At 40.5% G+C, this 17,775-nt stretch overlaps 1 protein-coding gene across 17 annotated transcripts in view; it reads left to right on the top strand.

Annotated features, from left to right (window-relative positions):
• The window catches only part of DST (dystonin), a 364,879-nt gene extending 358,201 nt beyond the window's left edge, over window positions 1-6,678 (top strand). For 14 of the 17 annotated variants that reach the window (XM_064597729.1, XM_064597726.1, XM_064597725.1 and 11 more), the window contains 4 exons: window positions 785-984; window positions 1,469-1,579; window positions 4,659-4,782; window positions 5,644-6,678. In XM_064597729.1, coding sequence (XP_064453799.1) covers window positions 785-984; window positions 1,469-1,579; window positions 4,659-4,782; window positions 5,644-5,906 — 698 coding nt within the window. In that variant the 3' untranslated portion in view covers window positions 5,907-6,678. The remainder of the gene's footprint in view (window positions 1-784; window positions 985-1,468; window positions 1,580-4,658; window positions 4,783-5,643) is intronic. The other 3 variants (XM_054505416.2, XM_054505420.2, XM_064597724.1) reach the window with 1 other exon arrangement.
• Window positions 6,679-17,775: the final 11,097 nt, after the last annotated feature.

Genomic DNA, 17,775 nt, shown 5'->3' with positions numbered 1-17,775 from the left:
TCCAACTGAGCTGGTGCTTCCAAATTTAAGTTCTGAAACATTGGCACACTTCTGGTGTGTCGCAAACGTAGGTGCTCTATAAGTGATCAGACACGTGCTAACACGTTGCTCATCGGGTTCTTGTGGGGCGTTCTCCGTGTGCATATGTGTTTGTATGAGTGTTGCATCACTGATTACCTCATATCCTTGGGTCTGGCGTTCGTTATTGCATGTCGGTTAACCCGAGTTTTTCAAGGCATAAAATAAAAAGTGAAAAACCTGAGAGTTTATATGTTGTCATCATGATTAACAAACCATCTCTCATTCTGTGTAATCCTATTGTTTAATTCCAGTGTTAAAATACTGGCATTCTCCTTACCTCAGTAGTACATGCAAAAGCTACAGTCCCTGCCTTACTGGCTTGTCTTCTCAGTGTGGGGAAGGGGTGATGAACCATGTGGGCATCAGTAGCTGGTGGATTAACAATATTTTAGCATGAGCTTTCCATTTTCATGCTGACTCTTTCTTTAATAGTGGTTATTCTTGCTGGTGTCTAGTGTTAGAATAAACACACTTTTTTTTTTCTTTCCCAAACTTACTTGTATCCAAAAGGAATGCATTGTAAAGGAATGCATTTAACTTTTTGTTATGCTGCGTTGGAGTTGGCATGGCAAAAAGCTGTTCTTGAACTCCTCACCATGGTCTGTGGTGCCAGGTAGTTGTTTTTCCCGTAATTGAGCGCCTCTTTTTTCTTTTTTCCCTTTCTTCTGTCTGCGTGCCTTGCTGTGTGTGTCACATAATCCAGCTAAAGGAAGGACAAACATGGAGCTTCGGGAGAAGTTCATTTTAGCAGATGGTGCCAGTCAGGGTATGGCTGCCTTCCGACCCCGGGGCCGAAGATCGCGGCCTTCATCACGAGGAGCGTCACCCAACCGATCAACTTCTGTATCCAGTCAGGCTGGCCAGGCAGCCTCTCCACAGGGGCCCGCCACCAGCACGCCCAAGGTAGGACTCAGATAGGAAGTATTGTCCGTCTTCCGTGCCATCACTGTCTCGAGTAACTTTTGAATGTTTGAGGACCCTAGAACCTGTGGGGCCAGCCTTCTCCATGTGTATCCCTTCTCACAATATAACGAGTGAAGGATTGAAATATGCGTGTGTATGTATCTACACACACACACACACACACACACACACACACGCTTTTGCTTTGTGGCCCATCTACTTAAGAGACTATCTACTTAAGAGTTTTAGTTACCTTTCAGAGTGTTGGTTTTTTTTTTTTTTCCTTTCGAAATAAAGCTTTATTTATTTATTTATTTATTTATTTATTTATTTGGTGTCTGTGATTTGCCATCAGATCTTTGCATTTATTTTTAATTATTATCATTCTTACTGTGAAATGTTACTCTTGGCTATGAATATCTCTTTCTGTGGTTTGTTTTTTATCTGCCATACTTTACATTTGATTTGCCATTGTTCCATACAGATTCTCCAACCTTTAACACGCAATTATGGTAAACCATGGTTGACAAACAGCAAAATGTCAACTCCTTGTAAACCAGCAGAGTGCTCAGACTTTTCCGTGCCATCTGCAGAGGTATCGTAAGGCCCCAGATCCTAGTCTAACAGTCTTCTTTCATTGAAACTCTCACGCACTAACATTGCTTTACCTCTCCCTTAACACATGTACTTTTGACAATACTATGTCTTTTTGTAGACTTGTATTAGACAAGTATCAACTCAGCATTTCTGCAAAGACAGAAAAGACAATTCATAGGTCTTTGGTGTCAGCTGAGCATAGTTACACTTACAGGCCCTGTGTACCTCCTTTTTTATTCTCTTCCTCATACTTAATTTGGCTTTTCTCTCTTGGGAGAGTGACACACAGGAAATTATATTCAGACCTAAGTAAAGTTTCTTTTAAAGCTCCTAGTATGCTCCTGCTTCTAGCCATAATTGAGGCAAGAAATACAATAATCCCCCTTTAGGTGAGAGTGAGAGGCACTGTCATTTACAAGAGAAAATCACTTACATTAGAAGAATGTTTGTTGTGTGTTCCTTATGAGCGCGGTCCTTCCAAATGTTTGTTATATTTATTTCTGCCCAGGAACACCGTGTGGGTAAGCCATAAGCCTTTTAGTTATCAGTACAGAGGTTTGGGGGCTGAGATATGCAAGAAGTTATCTGGCATTTTCAATAGGTGTGTGTCTTTTAAAGTCTAATAAGACTTTAATGATTACTGTTTAAGTATGCTTCAGCTTTTTAACATGGCATAATTGATGCGGATAAGATATTTAGGTCATATAAAATTTGCCAAGTTAGCTCATTTATCAGATCATCTACATTCAATTGAAAGTCAACCAAATAGATTTGAAAGAAAGTTCTCTGTCAAATGATACATATAGGTGTCAAATCACATATTTGATTAGAATCAATATTCGGGGGGGGGGGGCTGTCCCTAAACAACCTGTCTGGAAATGAAGGGGGGGGATTTCATGTTAAAGGCCAGACCCTTTTATGCACGTGCTATAGTACCTTTGAAAAGCCCTTTTTATGCTTTTCAAAAACACTTTCTAATCTATTATTTAATCCTCACATGAATAATAAGAGGTAAGCAGAGAACGTTTTATTACTCTCATGACTTAGATGGAAATGATGCAAAGATCCTTGCTGGTGGTAGTAGAATTGAGGCAGAAACAACTCCTTCTTCAGCTCTTCCTCCTTCCCTGACCCCTCATGCCCACCCCTTCTCTCGGGTGGGAGAGGTGTTAGTATCATACTTTATCTAGAGACGTCTGTCACTTATGATGGATCTGTTGTAGCAAAACCTGAGAAGTTTTTTTTTTATTTTTAATTTAAATTCATTTAATTAACATATACTGTATTATTAGTTTCAGAGGTAGAGGTCAGTGATTCATCAGTCTTATACAACACCCAGTGCTCATCATATCACGTGCCCTCCTTAATGTCCATCACCCAGTTACCCCATCCCCCCACCCACCTCCCCTCTAGCAACCCTCCGTTTGTTTCCTAGAGTTAACAGTTTCTGATGGTTTGCCTCCCTCTTTGATATTTTATTTTATTTTTCCTTCCCTTCACCTATGAAAACTGAGAACAGTTTAAGGAACCTCAAGCGGCATGTGTGTTTTAAATTTTGGGGACTATGCTGCTGTGTAGTTCAGATTTTTAAAAAGTGGAGACCTCCCCCAGATTAGAGTTTAAGTATGTTATTTTAACATACTTATATAACTATAAAATTATGTTTTGTTTCCAATAGCCTCATAGACAAAACAGCCAAACAGAGAAAACAATAGTATACTTCTATGGAGGGGTCTGTAAGAGAACTAGGTAGGGTTTGTGACAATAAAATAAGAATTAATCAAGGCTTTCTGAGAAGAATGATTTGGGTCTCACATGGCAATGAATTCTGCCACCTTGAGTGATATATTTCATAATTTGGGGATCCTCACTTTCTTCGTGGATTGTTGAGATTCTTTTAAAGTTAGGAATTTAGCTAGGTCAGAGTTGACAGATCTTGGGCAAACCACTGCCCTCCTCAGGCCCTCATCTTTCACATTTATAAAAAAGTTGTGATTAGGTGAGTGTGAAGAGTAATTATCCTGACATGTGTGAAAAGTATTTTGAAAACTTAAGTTTTATATGGATACAAATCACATATAAATTCCATCCTTAAATATATGTATAGAATACGTATGTAAATGAATTTCAAATATGACATTTATATTAAATTGCAACTCCGAAGTATCAAAAGATCTTACATACGCTTTATTAAACATTTACAACTTATTAATAAGGGAAAAACTAGTTAGAAAACAAAAACCGCACACGTAATGTGTATAGATTCCTTTCCTCCAAAAAGCTCCCTGTAAGTTCATTGAGGCAAAATGACACCCCTTATACTTCTTGGGAGTTCTATTTATTTTTTTAACTTTGGGAGAATTTTCAGAATGTTGTAGTGATCTGGAAAAAATGCAGTGATTTTAGACTTAAAATAAAATCTCATAGTCGTGATTGCTTTGGGCATTCTCTATGAACTCCTTTAAGAATTTTTGAAGAGTCCTCCCTAAGCATCGCACACATGTTCTGTGTGGAGAGGCCATAGAAGGTATTGCAAGTAGCTACAGTGGAGTGGTACCAAGTTAGAAAATGTCACTGCATGTTTTCTGCAGCTAAGTTTGTTTAAATGATGACTGTTTAGGCATTATTTACTTATTGCTCTAATTCTGTCTGTTCATTTCTGCCTGGTTCCCTAAAAGCTTTGGAGGTGACAGAATATGCAAGCACAACTTTTCAGAGTCCCGCCCTCTCTCTGTACCGTGCGCTCCCCATCTTTCTGCGGGACTCTCCTAACTCTAATATTTGCTGACAAACTGGAAGATACTAATGTGCTCACGGTTTAATTTGCTTTTTTTTTCCCCCTTGCTGCCATTTGGGGATCGCTATTTTTGTGTTTTCTCTTCAACATGAATTCCTTTTGAATTCAGGGAGAGAATCAGAAATGAGGAAAGCGAGCGGTGAGAACCCCATGTGGCGCTTAATCGAAATGCTCCCCCCCCCGCCCCCAGAGGGTTTTGGCCCATCTGCAACGCGCTGTTCGCGGAAGATCATGCCACAGGGAGCCATTTCCTGAAATGTCCTTTCGCTATTAAACACAGGGTACGCCAATCCAAGGAAGCAAGCTTCGACTCCCCGGCTACTTGTCAGGGAAAGGCTTCCACTCTGGGGAGGACAGTGGCTTGATAACCACCGCGGCGGCCAGAGTGCGAACACAGTTTGCAGGTGAGTGCGGCGCACGTCTGTCTTAACGGCTTCTTGCAGTGTGATCCGGGGACTAACGTCCCTGCTCTTCTTCACTGGGGCTGAAATAACGAATCGATGATGCTGTATTCTTTTGAAATGACACCTAGCCCAGTCCTCCAGCTGCGGTAGGGGATAAACGAGTCATGAGACTAAGGGACAGGAAAATCACTTTTGGAAAGTATCAAAGAAAGCTGAACACGAGAAACACCACAGCTGTGTCCTTACCCCTTCAGGCCGGAAGGTCTGGGTCCTTCTGCCTGTGCAGAAGTTACCCCGGGCTCTGTTTTGGGTGATTGGAAAAACCCAGCCATGCCGGGCCTTATACCCGTGCTGCTTCTACTTCTCCACAGGATAGTGAACCCAGTCCCTGGGGTTCTGGGCTCAGCAAGCATGAAGCGTCTTTCAAGTTTCAAGTCTTATCTTTTAAACTCCCACGTGCTTTGAATCACTTATCCTCGGGCAAAACTTACACCTAAGAGTTTGCCCCGTGTTTGCACAGCCCTAGGTACACATGTTAAACTTTGGAAAGCATAATCTTAAATTATAGGTATATTCCTCGTATCTGCCTGTAGTCAATGGAATCCTGTTTCCAGGGACTCAGCCCAAACGTACCTTTAGTTTGTAAACCTAGCTTTTTGTATATTACATCTAACTCAGAGTGAGGCCACCTTCCCTAGTGGGATGGAAAACGGCCGTGAACCCACAGGTGTCGGCTGAGTGCCTACCGGGTGACAAGAAAAACCGTGGATGTTAAGGGTGGCATTAGGTTTCAAGAATGTGTTGTGCATGGACCCAGTACTGATGAAGGGTGGTTCCCCCCTGTCGGTGCTCTCTCCCTAGATCCCAGGAAGACCCCCAGCCGTCCGGGAAGCCGAGCGGGAAGCAAGGCCGGCAGCAGGGCCAGCAGCCGCCGAGGCAGTGATGCATCAGACTTTGACATTTCAGAAATCCAGTCCGTGTGCTCAGACGTGGAGACTGTCCCCCAGACACATAGGCCTACCCCCCGAGCAGGTTCTCGGCCATCCACAGCCAAGCCTTCCAAAATCCCCACGCCCCAGAGGAAATCACCTGCCAGCAAACTGGACAAGTCCTCCAAGAGATAGTGCAATTGGTCCCACCGCGGCCCTTCCTTGAGCATTTATTATTGAAGTTTGAAAGATGTAAAATATGATGTAGAAATTATTGTGAAATAATTGCAAGAAGTGAGTTTAAAATTCTGCAGATGGCCTTATTTGTGTATTTGTCTTTTTATTTTATCTGTATGGTTTTTTTGTCAGATACTCTGGGGTTAGAGGCACGTGGTCTGTGAGGGGGGAGGAAGGCGTTTCGCCAGCACGAACATTTCTGCACCGTAGCGTGCGGGGCACACATTAGGGCCCGCGACCGTCCCTGCAGGTAAGTGCCCCCAGCCCGCTCTGTCTGCCACGGCGGTCCAGCCGCGGCCCATGTCACGGATACCTCATGACCTCTTCCTGCTTCTGTAGAAACTCTGAAAAGCCAAAAGACACACAGCCGGGATGTATTTTGAGATGACTTAACTGTAAACTAAAAGACGGAGGGCAGACAGCACGTCCACACACAGTCCTCTGAGCAGTAGCTGACCGAGAGCTCACAGGAAGTTCCTTTAGGCACTGGCCAGTGCTCGGATGTTCCAGAACCTGGCAGCATTTCTGTGCCGCGGCTTCCCGAGAGGCCAGAGGCGTCCTGGATTATTAGACCTATTATACTGTAAGAATATAATTATAAAGAGCATTCATATAAATGTGAGGTTTTCTTTTGCTTGAGTGGACGGTAGCACCTGTATCATTGAACTCATTTTGTATCAAAGCAATTTTGCTTGCAGAAAGCTATGAAATAAAACATGTCCCCTAACTACATTGCTATGGAATTAATTTTTTTCCCCAGGGAAAATCCGTGTATTTTTTTATGAGCAATATCAATTTGGAGTGACCAAAAGATACTTACAAATGGGTTTATTTTGATTTCTCATCTGAAATAATCATGTTCTGGTATTATATCTATATTTAATAAATATATACATTTTAATTTATTATGTATACTCACATACTATAGAAAGATATTAGTATGCATTTAATAAAACATACTCACTTGAACATATGGAATACCTGATTATTTAAAGAACTTTTTCTATCGTTTGTTTGCTTTGAATAAAGGTATGTATGTATGATGTATTTTTTATTAGCAGTGTGACAGGGTGAGTTTGGGGGACATCACAACACAGGGATATATTATATAATATTATATATATACTATATATACTATAATAGTATATATTATATAATAAATATGTAAAGAATGACATTGACAAATATTTAATATTCTATAAATATTTTTAGTACCAACCATGTGCCAGCCACTGTCTTACCTTGAGGCTGCAGGTTCCTTGCCATCTTATATTCAAGGGAGAAAGAGTTAATAAGTTAATAAATAAGCAAATCACTAAAAGAAACATGAACTAAAAGCAGGGGATGTGTGACAGGGTGACTGCCTTTATTAAGGTAATCTAGTGATACTCTTCTGGCCTAAATACATTTAAAAATCAAGTGATCAAATTTTCCTAAATACAAAAATGGCATCACATATAGTTAGAAGTGGGAGCCTGGGTGGCTCAGTTGGGTTAAGCGTCTGACCCTTGGTTTCGGCTCAGGTCATCATGTTGGGGTCCTGGGATCGAGCCCCCATGTGTCGGGCTCCATGCTCAGCAGGGAGTCTGCTTCTCCCTCTCCCTTTCCCCCGACTCGTGCTCTCTCTCTCTAAAATAAATAAATCTTTAAAAATATATATAATTAGAAGAAGGCAGAATGTTATTTTGGGCATGACAGGTCATGACTTTTCCCATAACTCTGTCCACATATTTCAGCCATTGGCGGGGGTGGTGTTCAGGCTCAGGCGGATAGTAGTATGTTTTCAGGGCTTGGCCTTTTTTCATGCAGGCCGGCAGTAAAGAGCCTGGAGTCTCCATGGACAGAAATTTGGGGCCACTTTTAAGTGATGGTCATTCTTTTTTTCTCAAAGCATGGGTCTCAGGTGGGAGCCCTTGATGGAAAGGGTAATTTTAACCTAATAGATCACATGTTATAATTCATGCATTTGATTATAAACGTGTCATCTGAGAAAGCAGTTGAAATTGTTGTTACTCCTTTGGTGCTTTGCGTATGATCACATTTCCATTTCAAAGACAAATTTCAGGGAATGATTTTATCTCAGCCTATTTGAAAGGCACCCCTGTTAAAGACCTAGGGATTTTCCTCTTTTTTTTTTTTTTTTTTTTTTTTTAGTAGTTAAATAAGCTTTTGAAGAAAGATAAGTAAGTAGTTTAAGATAGTTAGAGAATTCTTAAGGAACTGCTCCTGGTTATCTGCAGTTGCCCTCATGGGGAGCTTTTCAAGACTTTGATGCCTGATGTATTTGTTTCCTCTCGAACTAATCCTTGAGCCTCAGGCTGACTTCTGAAGCGTCCTCCCAGAAGTTTCAGGGAATGCAGCAGACACACCTCTTCCCTACACACCCTTCTTCCTTTTCCTTTTTCTAATTCTTTCCTTCTTTCTTTTTCTTTAAAAAATAGGACATTGAAATGGATCTCAACTCCAAAAATCTTTAAGTTTGATTCTGTTAAAAGATAAACTGAGGAACTTTTATTAAAAAATTTAGGAGTTTATTTGAGCAAAAATCTATTGGAAGCAGGTAGCACCAAACCAGAAGTGGTTGGGTGCGCTCCACCGGCAGAAGGAGCTCAGCGGAAGAGACTTCCAGAGAGTAAGCAGAAACAACGTAAGGAAATTATTGATTGGCTATAGCTTAAGGCCTAGTTGGCTGGCTGTGATTGGTTGTCCTTGGTATTTTGATTTTTAACGTTGAGGCATTTATTTACAGGCTTAGATTTTGGTTTGCTAAGGTAGGCCACCAAGGTATTAGAGCCACCTTGGTCAAATGGCCTCCTTGTTTAATTAACAGTTCTTATGTATTAGGGAATCATGGAGTAGATTTTTTGTCTTAAAAACCAAATCTAGCAGTTCTCATGTACTGTTTGCTACCTTCTTTCGAAATAATGGAGAATCCTCTTTGATGTCAGTGCAGAAGTAGATGGACCTGGGCAAATCTCAGATCTGGTTCCTTCCGTGGCAAATGCTGGTGGAAGGGCTTGGGAGGTGCTCTGTTGGCCGTCAGGGATTCACCTGTAAAGATGAAAGAACGAGAACCTGGGAAAGGATCTTGGTTTTTTTTTTTTTTTTTTTTAATAATTTTAAAACCTGCTTTAAATGTTTACAAAAAGGGAAACTAATGAGGTGCGGGTGATTTACTCCTTTTTTGACAAGGTGCTTTGAAATGCTTGTGCTTTATTGTCAGATGGGTGATCCGATAACCCCCCAAGAGTACATGGGCCCGTGCCCCAGCTGCCGTGTTGTATCTGACCACGCTGACACTTGGCCGTGAACTTACCTTTGGGGTCTCTTGGGCGGGTATTTTGTCTTTCAGGACTTTAATAAGTTCCCTGCAGTCGTGTTAGGGATTGACTTGATGGTTGCCAAAATCTACTGGGAAGAGAGAATGGAGTCACGGGTAACTTGTTTGTGCAATAGTTCATAGGACTATTTAAAATCTGACTTAACTTACTGAATTGTACAAATTTGGTTGATTTCATATAATTTCATAGTCTATGGAAATGTTGAATAGTTAGGGTGAAGGACAACAAAAATAGGGGTTTTTTTCGTCCTTCTGCCCCCAACATGCTAAGAATATAGACAAAGCAAAATAATGTTCAAGGGAATTTTGTATTAGTTTACCCAATACTGCTATTATACTCCATTATTTGCAATTAAAGACTACATAGGATAGGAGAATAAAATAGAGATTAAGAAGCTTTCAAAAGTTATCCTCAAAAGCAAACCATTCTTTTAGAATGCTACTAATCATAAAGTAGAACTACTTTTACCCCAGGGCAAAGACTAGGATATTTATTTCCCATGGCCTTACAGTCTAACTTGTAAGCCAGTGGTCTCCAGACCTCTTCAGTAGCATATTTCCATCAATAAGAGGTTTTTGAGCAAACGTTTCCAATGTATGTGTATTAATTTCTTCTAAGGTCTTTTTTGCATGTATTTTACCATTAGTTAATTTCTCAAGGCTCAATATAACGTTAGAGTGAGATTTATCTTTACAACATCAATGTGGGTATACGTACATATTTTAAATAGTCTTGACAGCTTTTCTGGCCAAAGTTTTGTCAAATCTGAGGAGATCCTCCCTAGTGCAACTCATGTGGCTGATGAAGGGCTTGTTCCTGGAGTGTCTTTCTCTGCCACTCTCTTGTTTGTTTATTGCATCTTAGGTGTCTTAAATTCATGGTTTCTTTGCAGGGATCCATGTAAACCACATTTTGTAGATTATTTCATTAAAAGAGATAAACTTTGTAAATTCACCCAGCGTGGCATAGATAAATTGTAGTCCACTCTACATGCTGAAAGCAAACTGAGGAGTTTGGGAGCTGTTGAGACTCCCACTCTGTCCTCAGGTCACCCCAGTTACAGATCGTAAGAGGACACTGAGTGACCGGAAGGCAGGCACCACTGTCAGACTGTAGTAAATGTTCGTGAAGGTTAATTTCCTCCTCTTCTTTTAGACAAAATGTAATTATAAATAGACATTTTCCCACATCCCATGGGGTCACCTTGCATACATCCTACTTTAGAGATCACTGTTCTACACTGTTTTCTTCTTCTGCCACTTCTCAGCCATCTTTTCTGCAGGGTAGAAGTATGCTTTAAAGTTCCTTTCCCCTCTTCTCCTAGTTATGAAAGGTTACACCCCTTTGCTAGTGGTTGTATGTGATTACAGCCCTGGTTAGCTATTCCCCACAAATTCAGGGTTGGGGGGAATATATCAATATTCCCAAAGCCACAGTTTACTTCTGGCCCTTGTTACCTCACCTGTCCTACTACAACCATCACCTGTTTATCTCCTTACATCCCATGGCTTCTGAGATCATCATGTTGGAGGACTTGGCCTCCTGGGGAGGGACATGCCTTTTTGAGGTGAAGAAAGAGTGATTAAGATAGGATAAGAGACGTTAAGGGAGTTACTGTGCATTGATTTACTTCTCTCAACAAATTAGAAGATACAGTGTCCTGCCTTAAGGAAAAGATGATAGGTTAAGGTTTTGGAGTTGAGCAAAGAAGGTTGGAAGTAACCGAGACCAAGGGTTTATGGTTACCCTCATCTACAGGCTGTGACCTGCCGTAGGAACAGACGGAAGAGCTACAGCTACGGCTGGGCTTCGCCGAGTCAGGTTCAACAGGAAGAGCGAAGGGTTAGAGCAATGGAAGGAAGCAGAGGGCAAAGGATGGGTTTTTACCTCAATCAGGTTTTAGGCTCCCCAGAAGAAAGGGTTTGGGAGGAAGGCCCACTGTGAGTGGAGGTTGGATCAGGGCGGTAGAAGGCCAGAGCACTATGAGTGAGCACAAGGAGCAGATGTATGACCAAGAGGGACTTACATTTGGGGCCTTGTCTAAGGGTTGCAAGAATGTGAATTTTGGTGGCCTCGGCATTTTGTTAATTACTCTCAGCTGTCCCACGTCTTCATTGATTTTTATTGTGCTTATAGCAGAATCTGCATGGAGAAAGCAATAATAGTCACCTCCTAGATTAGAGGAACGGGAGGAAGATGCTGCATTTCAGTTCGGATAGGCTGTGCTTGGCCTCAGGAGTATAGTATGTTGATATATACTTACTAGATCTGGCTGTGGGCAAGAGTTAAAAATGGGTTGCCATAAAGACTACATTTTTGAAACGGGGACCAACCAGTAGTAGTTAAGTAGAAAGTAGAAAGACATAACATGGTTATGTTTTTAATTACTAGCATAGAAAAGATTGTTTCAAAAATAAGCAATTGTGGAAATAATGTTCTGGTCAACAAGTTAGTCCCAGTATACCTACGTGGGAATTGACCAGTGAATTCAGGGAAATAGAACAGGTTTGAAGCAATGTCTTCAGATGTAAACTATACAGTGTCTGATAATGGATTAATTTAGAGTTGTTTCTCCTGGGAAAACTTTTGCTTCTTAGGTACTTGATTATGCCCATATTGATGTCTTAGCCTTAACATTTGTGTGTCAATTTGGGTTTATAAAGCTCTTAACACAAATATATATGTTACTGAGATTCCCAACCCGTCACTGAAATAGTAAAGAAGGATTATTTGCATTTAATGAATAATTTAAGTGAAGCTAGAGGGGTGATTGTTTGTCCAAGCTCACACAGCTAGAAAGTGACAGAGTAGATAAATCTTTTTATGCTGAGAGCAATGGTCATTCCACTACACGTCACCATTATGTCAGGGCCTACGCATTCTTTTCTAAAGATGGTACTTTCATAAAGAAGACATGATCATGACCTCTCTCAGGAAGCCACACCACATCTGGACTTTAAGATAATTGGAGTGTTGCAAATGTCTTGTGTTCCATAACTAGACTAATTTTCCATTGTTTCATGTCTCATCAAATTATCTGGTTCCAAAAAAGTAGCAACCTTTTAAAATAGGTTTGCTGAGTAAGATGGTCTGATTTGAGACAGCTAATATTTAACATCTCTTTTCCCTCCAACCATTACAAGATGCGTAATGAGTTCTCCTGTAAAGTTGACTCATCACTTAGCTACCAGAATCCTGATTCCTCTTGATGCCAAATAAGTATCCTAAATGGCTAACTTGAATTAAACTGAAATATTCTGTCTTTTGCTTAAATTCATTGACAATATATGTGGATAAATGTTGGAACTCTTCACTGACCATGTCATGGTGTGGTATTCTCAAATTAAGTGTTTTTCAGAAATTAATTTCAGGTGTGGAGATCTAAATCATGTGACCTAACCAAAAAATACCTAATAAAGATATGTAAGGAATGATGTGCATTCAGATTTTCCTGCTTAATTTTTGCTTAGTTTGACTATAGGGCTTTACAAGGTGGTCCTAGGCATTTATCCTGATTCTATCACTCAAATATATTTCAAATTATGTTCATACTTTCATGCATATGTTCTTTTGCTCACTCTTATTCTCAGACTACTTTGAAAATATATCTTTTATTTTTTTTTAAATTTATTTATTTTAGAGAGAGAGAGAGTGAGGAGGGGAAGGGGCAGAAGGAGAGGGAGAGAGAATCCTGAGCAGACTGTACACTGAGCCCTGTGCAGGGCTGGATCTTACAACCCTAAGATCATGACTTAAGCTGAAACCAAGAGTCAGATGCTTAACCAACTGAGCCACCCAGGTGCCCCTGAGAATGTATCTTTTATTTATTTTTAAAGATTTTATTCATTTGAGAGAGAGCGCATGAGCAGGGGTGGGGAGGGGCAGAGGAAGAGGGAAAGAGAGACCCTCAAGCAGACTCTCTGCTGAGCAGGGAGCCCAATGCAGACCGATCCCAGGACCCTGAGATCATGACCTGAGCCAAAGGCAGATGCTTAACTGACGGAGCCAGTTTAATATATCAGTGTCAGAATCCTTTGCTTTTGTCAAACCATGTTTAAAAGGTAGTTAATTCAGTGAAACACTTTTTTTTTTTTTTTTTTAGATTTTATTTATTTTTTAGAGAGCGAGCGAGAGAGAAACAGCATGAGAAGGGAGAGGGTCAGAGGGAGAAGCAGGCTCCCCGCTGAGCCGGGAGCCCGATGTGGGACTCGATCCCAGGACCCTGGGATCATGACCTGAGCCGAAGGCAGACGCTTAACCATCTGAGCCACCCAGGCGCCCCTCAGTGAAACACTTTTATTTAGTACATTCCTTTGATTTATATTGACTGTATTTTGGAAGTGGGGTCCTTACACATTCAGTGATACATTTCATTATCAATTTCTATTATAAAACTATACTTGTTAACTGTAGAAAATTTAGTAAATGCATAAAAGTACAAAGAGGAAAATAACATCACTCATCACCCCACTACTCAGAATAAATCACTGATAAATTTTGTAGGTGATTGTTACTTTGTTTTAAATTTTCGAAGTCATATTGTACTTCCTTGTTGGTATCCCCAGTTACATATTTAAACTAAAAAAGGCCAAAGACACTGTACATTGTTTATCTGTAGTTATTTTAGTCTTTAAAACCAGAAATAGGATGATACTTGTACTGCTTTCCATTTCTGGACAACAATTGCCCTAAAACTTGGTGATTTCAAGCAACTTATCTCAGAGTCTCTGTGATCGAGAATCTGGGCAATCCTCAGCTGGGTCCTCTGCTTCAGGATCTCTTACGAGGCTGCAATCAAGGTTCCCACTGGGCCCTCAGTCATCTGTGTCACAGTTCATTTGGGGCATGATCCACTTTCAAGTTCACTCATTGGTTGGTTGGTTGAGTGTCAAGATTCCATCCCTTATGGGCTTTGGACTAAGGGCCTCAGTTCCTTGCCACATGGGACCCCCCCCCCAACATGACAATAGGGTCCAACAAGATGAAGTCATAGTCTTCATAACCTAAGCACAGAAATGAAGTCCTATCACGTTTGCCATATTCTATTAGAAGCCAATCATTAGGTCTAGCCCACACTCAAGGGCATGACCACCAGGAGGCAAGGGTCACTGAAGGCCATCTCTGAAAGCTGCCTACCAGAATACTACTTAATTTCTTTATGTAATGAAGAAAGGGTTTTAAAATCTCTAAAAAAATCTCAAAATCCTTTTTATCACACAGGAGTATGACACCTCAAAATCCACTTCCTGGTTCAGCATAGTCGATTGGAAGAGGAATATTTCTTCAAAAGTTCACTTTACTAAAAAAGCTATTTGTAATACTGGGAAATAAACAACACAAACATCCAAGCAAAGATCGTCTATTCCAGGCCATATGAGTGTTGTCTGACATTTGCAACAACAACAAAAACAGAGTACAATGAGCATCAATGGTTCCCTAATAGGGACAATAGAGGCACAGGGAAGTTAATGAATAAACATTTTTCATAAAGGATGAGAGGATTGATGGGGTGAAGACTCTAGGCTGGGAATTCACTAGAGTGAATTCACTTCACTCTTTCTTGGTTAAATGTTGCCTCTCCTTCTTAACTCCCCTTCCTTTGGTACCCTGGAGGCTCTAGGTTGCTGTTATATGGAAACATTAGATTCTACTGGAGAACACCTAATTTTCATGGCTGCAAATACTTGTCACTGGCCCCTAAATGCTCCTTTCTGGTCTAGGAGCTCCAAGGAATTAACTAGCTGTTCAGAGTTAGTATCTCATTCAAAATTTTTTCCAAGGGAACTCACGTTTGCGGTGCATGAATTGTGAAAGACCTATACTCTTTTGTGAAGGAGGGGGGAAGGTTTGGCAACAGATAAAACATGCTTTTATGGGCCCTCCCTCCTTTGCACACACATCTCAGTGTGGTTTGACATTTGGTTGGTGCCAGTAAGATCACTTTCGTAGTCAGAGGAATGGCTTCATAGCATTCTCTAGACAACCGAAGTGTACAAAACACCTCATGAGCAGGCACTGTTTTGTGGACTGTGAACTTAAGTTTATCCAAGAAATGTTATGTATAAGGAAGCAACACTACTTAGAGTTTTTCGCAGCAGGCATGAGCCAGCTTGCCTCTGAGTCATTGTTAAACAACCCAGAAACAATCGAGATCATACCCTGTGACGGCTTCCCCACTCAGCACGGAGTCTGCTTAAGATTTTAAGATTTTCTCCCTCTCCCTCTGCCTGCACCTCCCGCCCCCACCAACCCCCTTTGTGTGCTCTCTATCTTTCCCTCTCTCAAAAAAAAAAAAAAAGAAAAAGAAAAAGAAAAAGAAAGAAAGAAAGAAAAAGAAAAAGAAAAGAAAAAAGAAAAGAAATAGCAGTTATCCCAAATTGCTGGTAAGGAATTTGATGAAGCTGAGGCTCTGAGATTACATGCTCAAAGTCCCCTAGTTAATAAGTAGAGGAAGCCATGTTTACTAGCCAGTTCTTGCTGAACCCACAGCCCATCGTCTTTCTACTGTATCATGCTACTTGTGTGAGCGGTTATTTTTCAGAGTTATTTTTTGTGTCCTGGCCCACATCTTATTCATCAGTTTCTTGCTTATCTGTTCCTAATTTGAATGCTTTAGCAACTTAAAAAAAAACAACCTAAAAATATATTCTCCCCCATCCTGCTTCTCTTGCCAACAAAAGGTGAAATAAAGCACAGAAATAAAAAAAATAGAATTCACTTAGTTTATACAAACAGTACTTACCTGAGAGCTAAGTGTAGGGAAAGAGTAGAAAGAGATAGGCAGATGGGTTTAAAATGACAATTGGAAAGCAACAAGAAATGTGGTTCTTTTACGTTGTGATGTATATTCAAAATGCACAATTGGTTTGTGCTCAGCTTTGCAAGGAAATCCTTAGCTTTAGAGGATAATATGTAAACATTGTTTAAGATTAAGTTGAATTATGACTCCAACTGGATGGAGGAGTCCATCATCTTTTGTGCCAAGAATCAGTGATCTTGGCTTATAGTTAGCTGCCTCGTATCTCTGGTATGTGGTGCCTATGTCTCTTAAGATCAAGGATGGCCTTTGGAGAGAAGTGCCTTTTCTTCCCCACTGCCAGATAGAAAGCTGTTCCCAGCCTAGATATAGAACTTTAAATGCCAAAACTACATTATGTGATGTGTACCTACCAATAGGTTTGTGGAAAAATGATCACCTGATTCTTCTTTTTTTCAGTGGGCTCTGCATGGAGCCCAATACGGGGCTTCAACTCAGGACCCCTGAGATCAAGACCTGAGCCCAAATCAAGAGTCAGGGACCAACCGACTGAGGCACTGAGGCGCCTTGATCACCTGATTCTAGAACGCATGTTTGAAAATGCAAAATAAAGCTCATCTACTTTCTACTGAGCTCAGAATATTGCAAAGACCTGCTATCATCTTTGTTAATTACCTTCCTTTCATGGCCTCCCTGTTAGATAGATACTTTAGAGAGATTAGCCATCTGCTCACCCATGTCTGTTAATTAACCTGAATTATGGTTACCCAGCAATTGGTGGTAAGAAAAACCCCTTCCCTTTGATATAATGCTACACAAAGGGAGTCTCTTTTAGTCTTTAAACATAAGATTCCTCAGTCATCCTGTCTCAAAGCTTGAGTTTCTAAAACAAAAAGTATTTTAAAAACAAATATGTGGTTACAAAAACAAACATGTTGCCTGTGACCACCACCAACAAAAAATAAGTAAATGGTAAAGATTTTATATGCTAGATTTGCAACCTACAAATAAAAGCTAAATTTTAACAAGTTTTATAAATTTGGGAATGAGGAAACCAAATGCAAAATATAAGAAATTTATCCACAACATAACTAAGAACAAAAAGTGGTTGTAGTTGACAGCTCAGTGGAAATCAGTTGGTGATGTGCCAAATAATCTTGAGCTTTATTACTAAAAATATAGTGTCCAGCACAGGGGAGGAGAAAATCCTGCTCCACTGTGGTACCTCATCATAAGATGTGGGCAACTGGCTGATTTCTACAGGTGAGGGACCAGGATGCAGCTCAGAACCCTATTGGAAATGGTTATAAGAGTATAGAAGAATAAGATTTTATGTTACATGTTTAGTATAAATGCCTACTAGTTAATTATTCCAAAGAAATTTATTTTTCAAGAGAATCTGCACAGTTTATATACTGCTTACTTTAATTATTTTTTAAAAAGATTTTCTTTATTTATTTGAGAGAGAGCGTGCTCACATGAGTGTGGGGGAGGGGCAAAGAGAGAGGGAAAGGGAGAAACAGGCTCCTTGCTCAGGAGGGAGCCCGATGTGGGACTCGATCCCAAGACCCCGGGATCATCACCTGAGCCCAAGGCAGACACTTAACCAACTGAGCCACCCAGGAGCCCTTTACTTTAATTACAACAGATCAGTGAAATCACAGTTATTAGGTGACTTACCACAACTTTGATAAAAAAAATTCACTTAAACCATTAAATGGAATAACAA

This window comes from Mirounga angustirostris, unplaced genomic scaffold (assembly GCF_029215605.1).
Source record: "Mirounga angustirostris isolate CCGP_5_RB_7025 unplaced genomic scaffold, mMirAng1.0.hap1 SCAF_8, whole genome shotgun sequence".
Classification (NCBI taxonomy): domain Eukaryota; kingdom Metazoa; phylum Chordata; class Mammalia; order Carnivora; family Phocidae; genus Mirounga; species Mirounga angustirostris.
Note: the sequence above shows the minus strand (reverse complement) of the source record. Positions and strands in the feature narration are given on the sequence as shown.